The 17644-nt window shown below is 45.8% G+C and overlaps 2 protein-coding genes and 1 long non-coding RNA gene across 7 annotated transcripts in view; 1 reads left to right on the top strand and 2 right to left on the bottom strand.

Moving 5' to 3' along the window:
• LOC143793567 (uncharacterized) overlaps positions 1-17644 on the bottom strand; it is a 222596-nt gene that overhangs the window by 75842 nt on the left and 129110 nt on the right. The gene's annotated exons all lie outside the window — the stretch shown is intronic.
• LOC143793526 (uncharacterized) overlaps positions 1-17644 on the top strand; it is a 46211-nt gene that overhangs the window by 5060 nt on the left and 23507 nt on the right. For 2 of the 5 annotated variants that reach the window (XM_077280575.1, XM_077280574.1), the window contains exons 3-6: positions 7729-7826; positions 7905-7983; positions 8085-8182; positions 10199-10307. In XM_077280575.1, coding sequence (XP_077136690.1) covers positions 7729-7826; positions 7905-7983; positions 8085-8182; positions 10199-10307 — 384 coding nt within the window. Of the gene's footprint in view, positions 1-7728; positions 7827-7904; positions 7984-8084; positions 8183-10198; positions 10308-11527; positions 11611-12002; positions 12112-17644 lie in introns of all 5 variants that reach the window. The other 3 variants (XM_077280571.1, XM_077280572.1, XM_077280576.1) reach the window with 3 other exon arrangements.
• Positions 3009-4165, bottom strand: LOC143793584 (uncharacterized). The gene is made up of 3 exons (XR_013220153.1): positions 3812-4165; positions 3556-3706; positions 3009-3475 (listed from the first exon to the last, which is right to left on the bottom strand). It is a non-coding gene; the product is annotated as an uncharacterized LOC143793584 (long non-coding RNA).

The following is a 17644-nucleotide window of genomic DNA, read 5'->3' as shown; positions in this document are numbered from 1 at the left end:
GAGTAGGCCAGATGACAGCCCGCGGATCCAGCTCCGCACACCACACCGGATTGCGATCCTGGGGTTGATTCTTCTAATCTTGAATCGTCATAAACGTCAGGTAAGCAGATGTCTGTTTGTTTTATATATTGGGTTATGGGTACATGTCCACGTTCTGGAAACGCTGTGTGTTTGGCGCTGCGTGGGGCCGCAGCGCCAAACATGCAGCGTCCAGATGTAACAGCATAGTGGAGGGGATTTCATGAAATCACGTGTCCACTGTGTGTCATGCGTCAGCCCTGCGACTCTGGACATGCTGCGCGTCTTTTATGATCACAGCATGTCCGTGTTCCTTGCTGAGAAGCTGCGGCTCCGCAAGGAATAAAACAGGGCCCTATGCGTGGGGTGCGATGATGCCGGATTTGTACAATGAACACATCTGGCATCATTGCGTCCCAGAAGGGGGTGGGCCTTCCTGAATGTGGACACGTACCCTTACATAATCCACATTGTTTTACAGGCATGTTGGATATATTTTTCATTGTTGTGTTTACAAAATATATATATTTTTTTTTATTTTAGAGGCTGCGGCAGAGAAGACGTGCGCAGAAAAGGATGTGGGTGCACCCGCTTGTAGCAGACCGAACGGAGAAGGGGCACTTTTATGTGCTGTACAATGATTTGAGGAGGTAAGTAGAAATATATTGAATGACTAATTTACATTTTTTTGCTAGCAATACTTGTGAAGTAACCCTTTTTTGTGTTTCTTTTTAATTTTTCAGATATCCTGAAAAATTTATCTCTTTTTGTCGGCTACCAATTACGGCCTTCGACAGACTTCTTACCATCCTGGCACCCCATTTAAAACGGCAAGACACGGTGATGAGGAAGTCCATCTCTGCTGAGGAAAGGCTGCTCATCACCTTGCGGTAAGTAACAATTTTTCAGGGGGGAATGTAGTTAGGTCTCTATTCTACACGTCTCTGTGTCCAGTATGTGTGATTAAACCCACCCAGTCCTCCTGTTGGACAGGGTGCACACATACACACACACACGTGAGATACGGCCGAGTGTTGCATGGTAATCCCCGGCCCTGCCGCCTGCACTCTGGAGCGGAGTGTGCACCCACATACCAATACATGGAGCCGCACGCTCCACAACGGAGTGCATGCAGCAGGTCCGGGGATTACCATGCAACACTCGGTCATATCTCGCATGCGTGTGTGCACAAGTCCCATCAGGCTTTCTATTTAAATTTTTTACACCCTTTGTGTTGTGCTGGGTGTTAATGCCATCATTATTGAATGGTGCTGGACGCATATTATAGCGGCTTTACTTGTGACATGTTGTAATTACCTTTTTGTGTGACATTTCTAATTTTCTTTTTTGTTTCTTTGCAGATTTTTGGCCACAGGAGAGAGCTATACATCACTGCACCTCCAATTTAGAGTTGGTAAATCTACCATCTCTAACATTGTGAGGTGTACATGTACCGTCATCTGGCAGAAGTTGCAACCTATAGTGATGCCTTCCCCAACCGAGGAGACTTGGCTGCAGGTTGCAGCAGGCTTTCAGTCTGTGGCCAATTTCCCAAACTGCATAGGTGCAGTCGATGGTAAACATGTTCGGGTTCAGCAGCCACCACGATCAGGATCACGCTTCTTTAATTATAAGAAGTATTTTTCAGTGGTCCTGATGGCGGTGGCTGATGCCCATTACAAATTTGTTGCCATTGATGTTGGTGCCTATGGTAGTACTGGGGATTCTCGGGTGTTGCGAACGTCACAGATTGGGATGCAAATTCTTCGAGATGGCGGCACGCTCCCAGCCCCAAGACCTTTGCCGGGTTCCACACATCCAGTGCCCTTTGTGATGGTATCGGATGAGGCGTTTCCCTTAACGACAACCCTGCTGCGCCCATACCCACGAAGGGGACTGGATGCCCGACGGAGGATTTTTAATTATCGGCTGAGTCGTGCACGCAGATATGTGGAATGCACCTTTGGGATCATGACTAGTCAGTGGAGGATCTTTCACACTGCCATTCAGTTGGACACAGACACCGTTGATGCTGTGATAAAGGCTTGCTGTGTACTCCACAACTATGCTCGTGAGTACAACACTGACGTAGATGTGGAGTACCAGCAGGCAGTATTTAATCCAGTGGTCAACGGGGGTCTGGGCAGGCCGTCCAACTCGGGTGTGCGTGTGAGAGAATCCTTCACTGACTACTTCATGAGTCCAGAAGGTGCCGTGCACTGGCAATACTCCTGTGCTGGTGTTGAGCAGCCTGACCAGCAGAGAAGGATGCATCTACACTGACCCCCCCAGAAATGTTGCCGACATCGCTGATAACAGTTTTGCCAACATCCCGAAGAATGAGAAACGCCAGCAACCAACACAAAAGTTTGAAAAAAAATTTTTTTGTTTCATGTTACCAAAAAAAGTTTTAAATAATTGGTTGTAATATCAATAAAAAATCTATTTGGGTGTAATTTGTTTTTTTTTTTGTTTTTTTTGGCTACAAAAATTTTGGTGTTTTATGAAAATAATAGCAGTATGACGTATACAATTGTTAACACATCAACACATAAACCACTAATTGATAGCCCATAAACCCAGGATAGCGGCCTTGACCGCATTGTAATAAAGACGAGAATATTATGTGTGAAATATAATATATTTAAAAGAACACAAATTCTTTGCAATATTTACAAAAGATTTTTCAATTAGAAAAAAACAAAAAAAAGCCCCTTTCAAAGGCAACCGGCAACTGGAGCTAAAAAACAAACAAAAAAAAACTCGGTGCCACTGAAAACTTTTGCCCACGTTCAATTCAGAAAAGTATATTCTGGAGAATAGAGGAAATTTGATCCCTCTGATTGATATGGTGCTCCCCCCATATGCTGCGAACTTCCTCTATCTCCAGAAGTAACTTGGCTGTGGGCCAAATACTGGGGTCTGGAAGCTGGTGTTTCCGGTGTTCGGTGTCGGGGCCTGAAAAGTCCCAACACCCCCATCAGAACTTCATTGTATGGAGATATCGGAGCAGGGTCCTCCAGAGCAGTGAGGGACATCTGGACCATGGACATGAAAAGAGATTGTCTATCCGGTGGCAGGGAGCGTGTTTTTCTTGCCACAGTTATTGCGAAGGAGTCGCAGTGGTCATCAGAACTTGATTTTTTTAATAGATCTAACGTGTCGCAAGCTATTTGGACAGTTTGGTCATCTTGGTTTTTCTTTGTTTTTTTTTTTTTTTTTCTCTGCTGCCACCGGATAGACAGATCTCTTCTCCACTCTCACAGCTTCTGCGGAATCAGATGCTTCAGCAGCTGCTGAACTAGATGTTGATGCAGCAGCTGCTGAAGTGGATGCTGATTCAGCAGAAGCTGTGGGAGTGGAGGTAGAGATGGTCCCTCCCACTCCAGAGGAACTGCCTGCTCCATCCTCTTTGTCGCTGTCCTCCAAATCACCCACCGACATGTTTCCTTCCGTCCTGTTGGAGAAAAAAAAAACATCAATTTTTCGCACAACATATTATATTTAAATAATCATGTGGAGTGGATTTTAACTTACTTTCTCAATGTCCTACTGGACACAAGAAACTGCAGCTCTTCGCTAAAGGGAAATTTACTTTTGATTGGCGAAGAGCCACTCTTAGAACATTCGTTCAGGAACTTCGTGAAACGGTCTCTGATTGAGCGCCAACGTTTCCTCACATCGTTATCTACCAAAAAAAGGTTACAAAATACAACAACATTTTTTGTGAGATCTAAACAAATTAGATTTTTAATATACTCAAGGTTTACTAAATAAATTTAAATAAAATTACCAATTTGCTGCTGTGTACTCCCTGGATACTTGTCCCAATCTGGGATAAGGTCTCGTACTATTTTAGTCCAGGCTAGTTCCCGGAAATATTTATCCTTGTAGGATTCATCAGCTGGGTCCCACAAGGCCGGATAATCCCGAACCTACAATAAATACAATAGTGTCATCTCATAATCTATAGCGCGACCAAGTAATGTTAAACAATTGCTGGAATTGTTTGTGTTTGGTGTGAACTTTAGTATTGTGCTAAGTCGCCGGACACAGGGACAACTCTCCCATCCTAAATACCGGATGGGAGTAGTAGTCCGATACGGCGACTTAGCACAATAGAGGCATATCGTCGCATGGGGACGGACACACGTATTTAAGTATTTAAGTGCCACGTATAAGTGCCACGTGCCACGTATTTAAGTGCCACGTATTTAAGTACCACGTATAAGTGCCACGTGCCACGTATTTAAGTGCCACGTATTTAAGTATCACGTATTTAAGTGCCACGTATAAGTGCCACGTGCCACGTATTTAAGTGCCACGTATTTAAGTGCCACGTGCCACGTATTTAAGTGCCACGTATTTAAGTACCACGTATTTAAGTGCCACGTGCCACGTATTTAAGTGCCACGTATTTAAGTACCACGTATAAGTGCCATGTGCCACGTATCACGTATAAGTGACACGTATCACGTATAAGTGCCACGTATCACGTATTTAAGTGCCACGTATCACGTACAAGTGCCACGTATTTAAGTGCCACGTATCCCGTATTTAAGTGCCACGTCTTTCATTTGCACGTATTTTTCCTATTGTAAGGTGGCATTAATCCCGGTTAATAATGGAGAGGCGTTAATAAGACGCCTATCCATTATTAATCCTATTAAAGGGTTAAATGGCGGAAAAAATTGGCGTGGGCTCCCGCGCAATTTTCTCCGCCAGAATGGTAAAGCCAGTGACTGAGGGCAGATATTAATAGCCAGAAGAGGGTCCATGGTTATTGGCCCCCCCTGGCTACAAACATCTGCCCCCAGCCACCCCAGAAAAGGCACATCTGGAAGATGCGCCTATTCTGGCACTTGGCCACTCTCTTCCCACTCCCGTGTAGCGGTGGGATATGGGGTAATGAGGGGTTAATGCCACCTTGCTATTGTAAGGTGGCATTAAGCCCGGTTAATAATGGAGAGGCGTCAATAAGACGCCTATCCATTATTAATCCAATGAAAGGGTTAAAAAAAAAAACACAAACACTAGAAAAAAAATATTTTAATGAAATAAAGACACACACTTTTTGACCATATTTTATTGTACGCTCAATCCGTCCTGAAGACCCTCGACCTGAAAAAGACGCAAAATAAAAAAACAAATTCATACTCCCTGGCCCTGTCCGCAGAAATCCATCGAGGGTCCCACGAAGATCTTCCATGGAGAACAGACACATCCAGAGATATGTCTGCTCTCCACGGCTGCAGCAACACACTGACAGGAGCCATAGTTCCTGTCGGTGTGTCACTGCGCATGCGCGAGCGAGTTTACCGGCGGTCATTGACCCCGGCTCTCTCGCTTAACGGCAGTGCTGCGTGGGAAAGTTCAACGCAGCTGTACTGCCGTTAACCGAGACGCCGGCGCCATTGAGCTCCGGGACAGTACGCGATACACTGCTAGGAGCTTCGCTCATGGCAGTGTATCGCCGGAGAGCAGCCGATCGGCGTGGGACACTCGGTTATGGATTCTGCGGACAGGGAGTATGGATTTGCTTTATTATTTTGGGATTTTTTCATTGAGGATCGAGGGCTTCGCCTACAAGTGTGCTGTTGGTGAGTATATACTCTATGTTATGTGTTGTATGTACTGTACTGTGTGTCATGTTTGTGTATTGTGTGTTTGTGTTTGGTGTGAACTTTAGTATTGTGCTAAGTCGCCGGACACAGGGACAACTCTCCCATCCTAAATACCGGATGGGAGTAGTAGTCCGATACGGCGACTTAGCACAATAGAGGCATATCGTCGCATGGGGACGGACACACAGACTTACCAAATCAATCAGACGCCCGACATCGATCCCCATGCGACGGTATAACTCCATGATGACAGTCTCTTCGTGACACAGTCGGGACCACACACGCCGCCCACGGACTTCCGCCCACGCACTTCCGCCCGCTTCCCCGCACTTCCTGCAGCAGCGGTTCTGCACATCAAACCGCAGTAAAACACGCAGATATATTTTTGATCTGCGTGTTTTACTGCGATTTTGACCTCACAATGGAGGTCTATGGGTGCAGAACCGCTGCGGTTCAGGACGAATATTGACATGCTCCTTCTTTTTTCCGGGAGCTATTCCGCACGGCTTTTTTTTTTAAATTTCCGGACCATGTGCACAGTGTGTCCTGTTTTCCATAGGGTACAGTGTACTGTACCCTGCATGGAAAACAGCTGCGGAACCGCAGCGGCAAAACCGCCGCGGTTCCGCGGTAAAAAACGCACTGTGTGAACATGGCCTTAATCCATAAAATTGGTTACATTGATATTTGCGGAGGTGTCAGGGGAGTTTTTTCATGAACAGTGAGAGCTGCCAGACTACTGCATCAATGCGGCGTGGCATGGAGGCGATCAGCTGTGGAGCTACTGAAACAGACTAAGGGACCTCTATGAATGCTTAGGTTTTGTATTAATTATTCTAATTTACTGAGATAATGACTTTTGGGTTTTCATTGGCTGTAAGCCAGAAATAAACACGTGAAATAGATCCCTCTGTGTGTAACGACTCTATAGAATATAGGAGATTCACTTTTTGTATTGAAGAACGGAAATAAATTAACTTCTGATTCTGTGAGAAGTCCCTGTACATAGTATACATGGTATTGAGAGCACAGATGAATAGCAGATCATATACTCAAACGTTGTGTGACTATCTCTTATATTCAGTGGATATAAAAAGTCTACACACTCCTATTAAAGTGCCACTAATACTTTGCTGAAGCGCCTTTGAATTTCTGGCAGTGTTGAATGTTTTTAGGTTGCGGTCTATCAGCGCGCCACATCTAGAATTGGCGATCTTTGCCAGCTCCTTGCAGTAGCTCCATATCTGTCAGATTGTGGGGTCATATCCTGTGCACAGCGCCCTCTTCAGGTCTGCACAGATTGTCATTTAGGTTCAGGTCTGGGTTCGGCTGTTCCAGAACTTCCATCTTCCTTCTAATGAAGCTGATCTTTCGCAATTTGGAGGTACCTTAGGTTCATTATTGTGTTTGAAAGAAGAAATTCCTCCTCCTCCTTCAGCTTTTTAGCAGAGGCCGAAAGGTTCTGATGTAAAATGGACTTATTTTTGAAACTGTCCATAATTCCCTCCACCTGGAATAAAACCCCAGTTCCAGCTGCCAAAAAACAGCCCCAAAGCATAATGCTGCCTCCACCATACCTCACTGTGGACATGGTGTACTTTTGATGATGTGCAGTGTCTGATTTGCGCTGAACAAACCTTTTGGGATTATGGCAAAAAAGTTCAACCTTTCTAACAAGTTTCCCTCATGCCTTTGGCAGCCATGATGGAGCGTTGGGCAGAACATCGCTGGGTTTGCATGTTTTTCACTGTAAGGAAAGGCTTCTGTCTCCTACCCCACACATATGAAGAATGCGGGAGATTGTCACATGCAGGACACAACCAGGGCTGGCCAGAAATTCCTGCAGCTCCTTTAATGTTTCTGTCGGCCTCTTGCATCCACCCACACCAATTTTCTTCTTACCTCTTCCTCAGTTTTTGAGGGACGTCCAGTTCTAGGTAATATTCCTGTCATGCCACTTCTCAATGTCTTTTACATTACAAAAACCTGGAATTATAACATGGGTGTAGCGTTTTTGGCAGTCTTCTGGCTGCCATTAAAGATATATGGAGGTCATGTAATTAGTCCTTTTGTATGTTTACCACAGATGGATCCAGGAGGAGAAATCCACCAGAGAGATGTCCCCGTCCTCTGTATCCCCAGGACTGTCCAGAAGAGAATCACAACATCCCGGAGGAACATCAGGTAGATGACACTGAAGCCCCCACAAAATCTGACCATGAAGTGATGGGACCTGAGCTCATCTTACATTTTTCTTTTTAGGGTGAAGATCTGATTGATATTAAGGTTGAGGTTAAAGATGAAGTAGAAGAGACAATGGACGTATGGGCCGATCAGCAGGGTGAGGAGGGGAGACTGTCATGTCTGTTCTGTGGTCACCTACTACTACTCCCATCATCTCATCACATGACACAATCTATTCCGTCTGTGTGTTTCCTACAGATGGATCCAGGAGGATGAATCCACCAGAGAGATGTCCCCGTCCTCTGTATCCCCAGGACTGTCCGGAGGAGAATCACAACATCCCGGAGGATCATCAGGTAGACGGTGCTGAGCCCTGTACCGGATCTGTATATGGGGGGACATTTCTGATCGAGGTCATAGATGTCATAAGTTCTGGTGGATCTTCCCGGCCTTACACCATATTATTGTGCCTCGGTTATCAATGATGAGAAAAACCTATACAGTGCTTTACGAAAGTATTTGCCCCCTTGAACTTTTCAACCTTTCCCCACATATCATGCTTCAAACATAAAGATACCAAATGTACATTTTTGGTGAAGAATCAACAACAAGTGGAACACAATTGTGAAGTTGAACGAAATTTATTGGTCATTTTAAATTTTTGTGGGAATTCAAAAACTGAAAAGTGTTGCGTACAATATTATTCGGCCCCTTTACTTTCAGTGCAGAAGTTCATTGTGGATCTCTGAATGATCCAGTGTTGTCCTAAATGCCTAATGATGATAAATAGAATCCACCTGTGTGTAATCAAGTCTCCGTATAAATGCACCTGCTCTGTGATAGTCTCAGGGGTCTGTGTGAAGCACAGAGAGCATCATGAAGACCAAGGAACACAACGGGCAGGTCCGTGATACTGTTGTGGAGAAGTTTAAAGCCGGATTTGGATACAAAATGATTTCCAAAACTTTAACCATCCCAAAGAGCACTGTGCAAGCGATGATATTGAAATGGAAGGAGTATCATACCACTGTAAATCTACCAAGACCCGGCCGTCCCTCTAAACTTTCTTCTCAAACAAGGAGAAGACTGATCATAGATGCAGCCAAGAGGCCCATGATCACTCTGGATGACCTGCAGAGATCTACAGCTGAGGTGGGACAGTCTGTCCATCGGACAACAATCAGTCGTACACTGCACAAACCTGGCTTTTATGGAAGAGTGGCAAGAAGAAAACCATTTCTCAAAGATATCCATAAAAAGTGTGGTTTAAAGTTTGCAACAAGCCACGAGAGACACCAAACATGTGGAAGAAGGTGCTCTGGTCAGATGAAACCAAAATCAAACTTTTTGGCAACTATGCCAAACGATATGTTTGGCGTAAAGGCAACACAGCTAATCACCCTGAACACACCCTCCCCACTGTCAAACATGGTAGTGGCAGCATCATGGTTTGGGCCTGCTTTTCTTCAGCAGGGACAGGGAAGATGGTTAAAATTGATGGGAAGATGGATGGAGCCAAATACAGGACTATTCTTGAAGAAAACCTGTTGGAGTCTGCAAAAGACCTGAGACTGGGACGGAGATTTGTCTTCCAACAAGACAATGATCCCAAACATAAAGCAAAATCTACAATGGAATGGTTCACAAATAAACGTATCCAGGTGTTAGAATGGCCAAGTCAGAGTCCAGACCTCAATCCAATGGAGAATCTGTGGAAAGAGCTGAAAACTGCTGTTCACAAACGATCTCCATCAAACCTCACTGAGCTCGAGCTGTTTGCCAAGTAAGAACGGACAAGAATTTCAGTCTCTCGATGTACAAAACTGATGGAGACATACCCCAAGAGACTTGTAATCGCAGCAAAAGGTGGCGCAACAAAGTATTAAGTTACAGGGGCCGAATAATATTGCACCCTGCACTTTTCAGTTTATGAATTTCCACAAAAATTTAAAATAACCAATAAATTTCGTTCAACTTCACAATTGTGTTCCACTTGTTGTTGATTCTTCATCAAAAATTTACATTTGGTATCTTTATGTTTGAAGCACGATATGTGGGAAAAGGTTGAAGAGTTCCAGGGGGCCGAATACTTTCGCAAGGCACTGTACGTCTTTTCAGCAGTGACCACATCCAGCTGAGTAATGTCCGTGTATTCTGGAGTTTACGGCTCCCGACACAGAAAGCTACGTATAGTTTACAGTAATTCAAGTAACAAATGTGAGAAGAAGGTGATTTAGACTAAAGACTACACGAGCTTTTTACAAAAACCGTATAGAACATGTACATGAAGCTGATATGTGAATGGCGCCTTGGTTTGTGTCTTGTGCTGTCAAACCCCAAGTTGTACTGAATTGTTACATCTGTCACATCAGAGGGAAGATCTCATTAGTATTAAAGAGGAGGAAGACCTAGAAGAGGCGATGAGCGGAGGTCAGCAGTGTATGAACGTCGTGAAGGAGGAAACTCCAGATGTTACCACAGGTACGTAATCATGGCATTAGGTTTCCATTATTTATATTAACATCATAAGAGCACATCTCATAACACAAGATCCACCATTTGTAACAGATGTCACAGCTCACCTCCTCCTGTACAATGACTGATAACACCTCTGTATGCAGTAGATAACACAGGATCCACCATTCACAATAGGCGATGTCACAGCTCACCCCCTCCTCCTCCTGTACAATGTCTGATAACTCCTCTATATGCAGTAGATAACACAAGATCCACCATTCACAATAGATGTCACAGCTCACCCCCTCCTCCTCCTGTACAATGACTGATAACACCCCTATATACAGTAGATAACACAGGATCCACTATTCACGAATGGTGATGTCACAGCTCACCTCCTCCTGTATAATGACTGATAATACCTCTATATACAGTAGATAACACATGATCCACCATTCACAATAGGTGATGTCACAGCTCACCTCCTCCTCCTGTATAATGACTGATAATACCTCAGTATTTGGTAGATAACACAGGATCCACCATTCCCTTAAGTTAATTGTTTTGCTGAAAGAAGAAATTCCTCCTCTTCAGCTTTTTAGAAGAGGCCGGAAGGTTCTGATGTAAAATGGACTTATTTTTGAAACTGTCCATAATTCCCTCCACCTTGACTTAAACCCCAGTTCCAGCTGCCAAAAACAGCCCCAAATCATAATGCTGCCTCCACCATACCTCACTGTGGACATGGTGTACTTTTGATGATGTGCAGTGTCGGATTTGCGCTGAACAAACCTTTTGGGATTATGGCAAAGAAGTTCAACCTTTTAGAACATGCTTCCCTCATGCCTTTGGCAGCCATGATGGAGCGTTTGGCAGAACATCGCTAGGTTTGCATGTTTTTCTCTGTAAGGAAAGACTTCTGTCTCCTACCCCACACATATGAAGAATGCTGGAGATTGTCACATGCAGGACACAACCAGGGCTGGCCAGAAATTCCTGCAGCTCCTTTAATGTTTGCCGGCGTCTTGCATCCACCCAGACCAATTTTCTTCTTACCTCTTCCTCAGTTTTTGAGGGACTTCCAGTTCTAGGTAATATTCCTGTCATGCCACTACTCAGTTAATGTCTTTTACATTACAAAAACCTGGAATTTTAACATGGGTGTAGCGTTTATGGCAGTCTTCTGGCTGCCATTGAAGATATATATAGGTCATGTAATTAGTCCTTTTGTATGTTTACCGCAGATGGATCCAGGAGGAGACGTCCCCGTCCTCTGTATCCCCAGGATGGTCCAGAGGAGAATCACAACATCCCGGAGGATCATCAGGTAGACTGCCCTGTACTGGATAAGTATATGGGGAGACATTTCTGATCAAGGTCATAGATGTCATAACTTCTGGTGGATCTTCCTGACCTTAGACCATATGGTGCCTCGGTTATCAATGATGAGAAAAGCCTGTACGTCTTTCCAGCAGTGACCACATCCAGCTGAGTAATGTCTGTGTATTCTGGAGTTTGCGGCTCCCGACACAGAAAGCTATAGTTTACAGTAATTCAAGTAGCAAATGTGAGAAGGTGATTTAGACTAAAGACTACACAAGCTTTTTACAAAAACCGTATAGAACATGTACATGAAGCTGATATGTGAATGGCGCCTTGGTTTGTGTCTTGTGCTGTCAAACCCCAAGTTGTACTGAATTGTTACATCTGTCACATCAGAGGGAAGATCTCATTAGTATTAAAGTGGAGGAAGACCTAGAAGAGGCGATGAGAGGAGGTCAGCAGTGTATGAACGTCGTGAAGGAGGAAACTCCAGATGTTACCACAGGTACGTAATCATGGCATTAGGTTTCCATTATTTATATTAACATCATAAGAGCACATCTCATAACACAAGATCCACCACTTATAACAGATGTCACAGCTCACCTCTTCCTCCTGTACAATGACTGATAACACCTATATGCAGTAGATGACACAGGATTCACAATAGGTGATGTCACAGCTCACCTCCTCCTCCTGTACAATGACTGATAACACCTGTCACGATAATGTGAATATGCCATGTTTGAGTATCTACCTAAAAGTACATTGGCTTTCCAGATACATGCTATGGGCCTTGCCGACTCCCCCTCTTCCCCTTTGTTTGTCTGTGTGTGTAATCCTATACTTCATTTCCCTCCTCCCTCAAGAATTTATATGGCTCTACCCTGCAGCAGACAAATCTCCCTACCCTCCTCATTTCCCCCCTCCCATCTGGTACTGGTTAAAACTGGTATAGTAAGCATGAGCTTCTATTGTACTTTGAAGGTTATATATATTGGCACCGATCAGGGCTAGAGATATAAGAATTATATATTACCAATGTCGATCGAGGGATCTATAATAGAATTCCCCTGATGTGGGTCACATTCTGATCATCGTGTCTTTCGTATATGAGATTCATACAGCTATCTAGGCATAAAAATAGTTATCATAATTCTAAGTAAAGGGGAGGTTTCAGCCTCTAAGTGAGGTCACCACAGGGGGAGTGCCTGGGTTTTAGGCTAGGAAATAAGTAAGAGAAGCAGGAGTCTTGAGGTGTATTTGTCTGGGCTCTAGCTGCTATACAGATGCGTGCTATACCTCTGGGTGTGACCCCTTCCTTCACAGCACACTGTCGGCCATGAGATAAGATGACATAAAGAAATGTAGGTGTTTTTCAACCTTAATCCCATTTTATTTGTAATTGTATTGTACATATGATTTGTCTTCTTTATAATGTCTTTATACCTCTGTAAACACTGCCTACCTTTTTTTCGAGTAAAATATAAAATTACTAGCTTGTCTCTCCTTGCTCTTTAACGAACGGTCGCGTCCTCTGAAGTGAATTACACTACTAATCTGGGTTGGCTCCGGACCCGTTAATAATTAAGAAATCGGTGCTGGTGGCAGCATACTTTGTTCTGTGCGATTGGGAATCTTTGCAGCGACCGGTGGCGTTGATACTTATTGTAAAGGTATCCTCCCCGTGAGCCGTGAGATATTGGTGGCAGCACGGTGGGACAACACCTCTATATACAATGGATAACACAGGATCCACCATTCACAGTAGGTGATGTCACAGCTCACCTCCTCCTCCTGTACAATGACTGATAACACCTCTATATACAGTAGATAACACAGGATCCACCATTCACAATAGGTGATGTCACGGGGAGGATACCTGTATCATCCCCACCACTCACACCAGTTTGTCATGATCCGGGGTCGTTTGGTTGCCCCTGGTTCTTTCTGAAGGGGGTTTATTAATATCCCGCTTCCCAGTTCCGGTTTGGAACTCGCAGCTCTCTGGCGACCGTCTAACCCTCAGGTCAGACAGGGTACTGCACGTAGGATAATTTGTCGCCAGAAAGGCTGCCTGCTATGTACTGGCTATTGAGCACACTGCCGCGAGCGAGGGCGCTATAACTACTCCCACTCAGGTGGGAACAATAATTATCAACGCCGCCCTCGCTGCAAAAAAGTATGCTGCCACAGGATCCACCATTCACTTTAGATGTCACAGCTCTCCTCTTCTTCTTCCCTATGACCTGATCCCTAATCAGTGTTTCTTATTACATACTTAAAGGGGTTTTGACACCATAAAGGATACATTGCATTTAACTAAGCAGAAAATGTGTAAATAAGTGTTTTTGCAATTTACAGTTATTATAAATCATGTTCCAAAATGAACCTTTTATCTTCTGAAATAGTTCCGGTTATTCCATCTGTAAGCTTTACCCTTCCATCCCAGTATCCGATCAGCAGGCCGTGCATGTGCACTTCCTGCCATAAAAAAAAGGAGAGGAGTTCCTCCACCTCCAGCATTCGCCATGTATGTGAGAGTCCTGAGCGGTGATGGCAAACGCACTCCCCACAGTCACACAGCTCTGACAGCTGGGTGAGATCAGTCCGCTCCCCCTGCACGTGCTGTCAGAGCTGTGTGAGATTGTAGATGGACGCTCCCGCAGTCACACAGGTCTGACAGCTGGGTGAGATCAGTCTTCTCCCCTGCACGTGCTGTCAGAGCTGTGTGTGATTGTACATGGACGCTCTCGCAGTCACACAGGTCTGACAGCTGGGTGAGATCAGTCTTCTCCCCTGCACGTGCTGTCAGAGCTGTGTGTGATTGTACATGGACGCTCTCGCAGTCACACAGGTCTGACAGCTGGGTGAGATCAGTCTGCTCCCCCTGCACGAGCTGTCAGAGCTGTGTGAGATTGTAGATGGACGCTCCCGCAGTCACACAGGTCTGACAGCTGGGTGAGATCAGTCCGCTCCCCCTGCACGTGCTGTCAGAGCTGTGTGTGATTGTAGATGGACGCTCCCCGCAGTCACACAGGTCTGACAGCTGGGTGAGATCAGTCCGCTCCCCCTGCACGAGCTGTCAGAGCTTTGTGTGATTGTAGATGGACACTCCCCACAGTCACACAGGTCTGACAGCTGGGTGAGATCAGTCTGCTCCCCCTGCACGAGCTGTCAGAGCTTTGTGTGATTGTAGATGGACGCTCCCCGCAGTCACACAGGTCTGACAGCTGGGTGAGATCAGTCCGCTCCCCTGCACGTGCTGTCAGAGCTGTGTGAGATTGTAGATGGACGCTCCCGCAGTCACACAGGTCTGACAGCTGGGTGAGATCAGTCCGCTCCCCTGCATGTGCTGTCAGAGCTGTGTGTGATTGTAGATGGACGCTCCCCGCAGTCACACAGGTCTGACAGCTGGGTGAGATCAGTCTGCTCCCCCTGCACGAGCTGTCAGAGCTGTGTGAGATTGTAGATGGACGCTCCCCGCAGTCACACAGGTCTGACAGCTGGGTGAGATCAGTCTGCTCCCCCTGCACGAGCTGTCAGAGCTGTGTGAGATTGTAGATGGACGCTCCCCGCAGTCACACAGGTCTGACAGCTGGGTGAGATCAGTCTGCTCCCCCTGCTTTCCCGAAACTGCATAAAGTTCTTACACCTTGTCACGAATCACTGGGGGATATCTTTATCATCCGACCCCGCTGACCCCAATATGTCATGAACCGGGGTTGTTTGGTTGCCCCAGTTCTTTTCTGAAGGGGATTTATTTATATCCCACTTCCCAGTTCCGGTTTGGAACTTGCAGCTTCTGGCGCCCCCCTTACCCTCAGATCAGACAGTGTACTTGCACCTGGGATAATTAGTCGCCAGAAACGCTGCTTTACTATGTACTGGCTAATGGGCTCACTGCAGTGAGGGCGATAAAACTACTCCCACTCAGGCGGGAACAATAATTATCAACGCCGTCCGTCTCTATCAGGTTTCCCAAAAGCGCAGGACAAATCCGCTGCCACCAACTCCGATTTCTTAATTAATAACGGGTCCGGAGCCCACCCAATTGGTAGCATAATTCTCTTCCGAGGATGTGACAGTACGTTATAGAGCAAAGAGAGACAAAGCTAGTAATTTTATATACTTTACTCCAAAAAGGTAGGCAGTGTTTACAAAAGGGTAAAAGGATATTATAAAAGACAAGTATCGTATGTACAGACAACTACAAATAAAAAGGGATTAACGGAAGAAAATAAACTTACTGTTCTCTCATATTACTTCATAGCAGACCATGTGGCTCGGGGGAAGGGAGACACATCAAGATGCATTACAGATGCATGTCGCAGCTAGACCCTGGACAAAAGACTAGTGAAGACTCAGGTCTCACTCACTTATCCCTGTGCCCAAAACCCAGGCACTCCCCCTGTGGTGACCTCACTCAGGCTGAATACTCCCCTTTCTTAAAATTTATGAACAGCCATGTCTACACATTTCTCGCCATATGAACCTCGTAGAAGAACGACAGAATGATCTTGACGGTCACCACGTCATGGGGGTTCCTTTAAGTATAACCACAAGGTAGATATATGACCCGCTTAAGCAGTAATGCGTTTCTCAATTTCTGCTAAGCACTGAGCTTAGAAAACGCACTAGTGGGTAGCCCTATTGTTGCATATACCAAATGTATAACTTTCATTCCTCTGTCACTAATTGGAGTCAAGTTATGCCTTACTATTAAGTTTTACATGAGCAAAAGAGCACATTAACTTATATTTTATTCAGAATAGAAATTAACCACTTCTTTCACATACTATAGCTGCCTTTCCCAGCTTAAAGCCATAAACTACTTGGTGGGGGCCTGCTGCACATTGGTATCAAGTTGCACAGAGTGTGTAGTGGAAGACTATTTCCTATGCAGCTGAAGAGGGGGGATCGGAGAGCCCACAGCATGTGTCTGCCCTAGGGCTTTGTTTCTCTATCAGCGAATGCAGTGGGGGAGAAAGGGGGGAGGTTCGAATCTGCAGCGTGGGTGTGTATGCCATGGAACCTTCTAGAACTAAACTCATAATATGGCATTTTTACATTATCGTGACACCTCCTCCCCCCCCCCCCTTTTTGGATTAAGCTACGGAGGCAGGACTTCTCGGTATTCCTCCATGCGCACCTTGGCATGTTCGCCTCGGCGGGACAACCCATCTGCATTGCCATACTCGCTGCCTTTTTGTGTTTCACGGTAAAGTTGTACTGTTGGTTCCAGACATGGATTATAGCCAGCACAGAGGGTTGTGGTCAGTCACCACAGTGAAGGCGCGACCGTACAGGTAGGGCTGCAAATGTTGCAGGGCCCAGACCATGGCCAGGCACTCCTTGATAGTGGAATAGGCTACTTCCCTCGGCAGAAGCTTCTGGCTCAAGCACAACATGGGGTGCTCTTGGTTCCCCGAGTCGACCTGGCTGAGTACAACACCGAGGCCAAACTCGCTGGCGTCGGTCTCCACCAGGAGCGGTCGACTGCTGCTGACTGCTAATAACACAGGAGAGTTGCACAGGGCTGTTTTCAAAACCTGGAAGGCCCCCTCACAACCATCTGCCCAGTCAACTGGGGTAGCTTCTTCCTGGTGAGGTCCGTCAAGGGTTTTGCCTGGCTATTACTGTTTTGTACAAAGCGCCTAAAGTACCCTGCAGTGCCCAGGAAGGACATCACCTGCATCTTGGTCCTGGGGGTGAGCCAGGACGCAATCGTGTCCACTTTCTCAGGCTCTGGCCTCATGGAGTCCCCGCCTACCCAGTGCCCCAGGTAGTGGACCTCTCTCATGCCCATCTGGCTCTTTCCCGGCTTGATGGTCAGACCTGCTTGGTGAATTTGCCTGAGCACCTCCTGTAGATGCTGCAAGTGGTAATTCTAGGAGGAACTGAAGACTGCAATGTTATCCAAGCATGTCACCGTGTACTTCTCTAGTCCCTGAAGCAGGTGGTTGACAATCTGCTGGAAAGTGGCAGGGGCATTCTTCATGCCGAAGGGCATGACCGTGGACTCGTACAGTCTGAAG

Source organism: Ranitomeya variabilis, chromosome 1, assembly GCF_051348905.1.
Source record: "Ranitomeya variabilis isolate aRanVar5 chromosome 1, aRanVar5.hap1, whole genome shotgun sequence".
Lineage (NCBI taxonomy): Eukaryota > Metazoa > Chordata > Amphibia > Anura > Dendrobatidae > Ranitomeya > Ranitomeya variabilis.
This window is presented reverse-complemented; position numbering and strand designations above follow the sequence as displayed.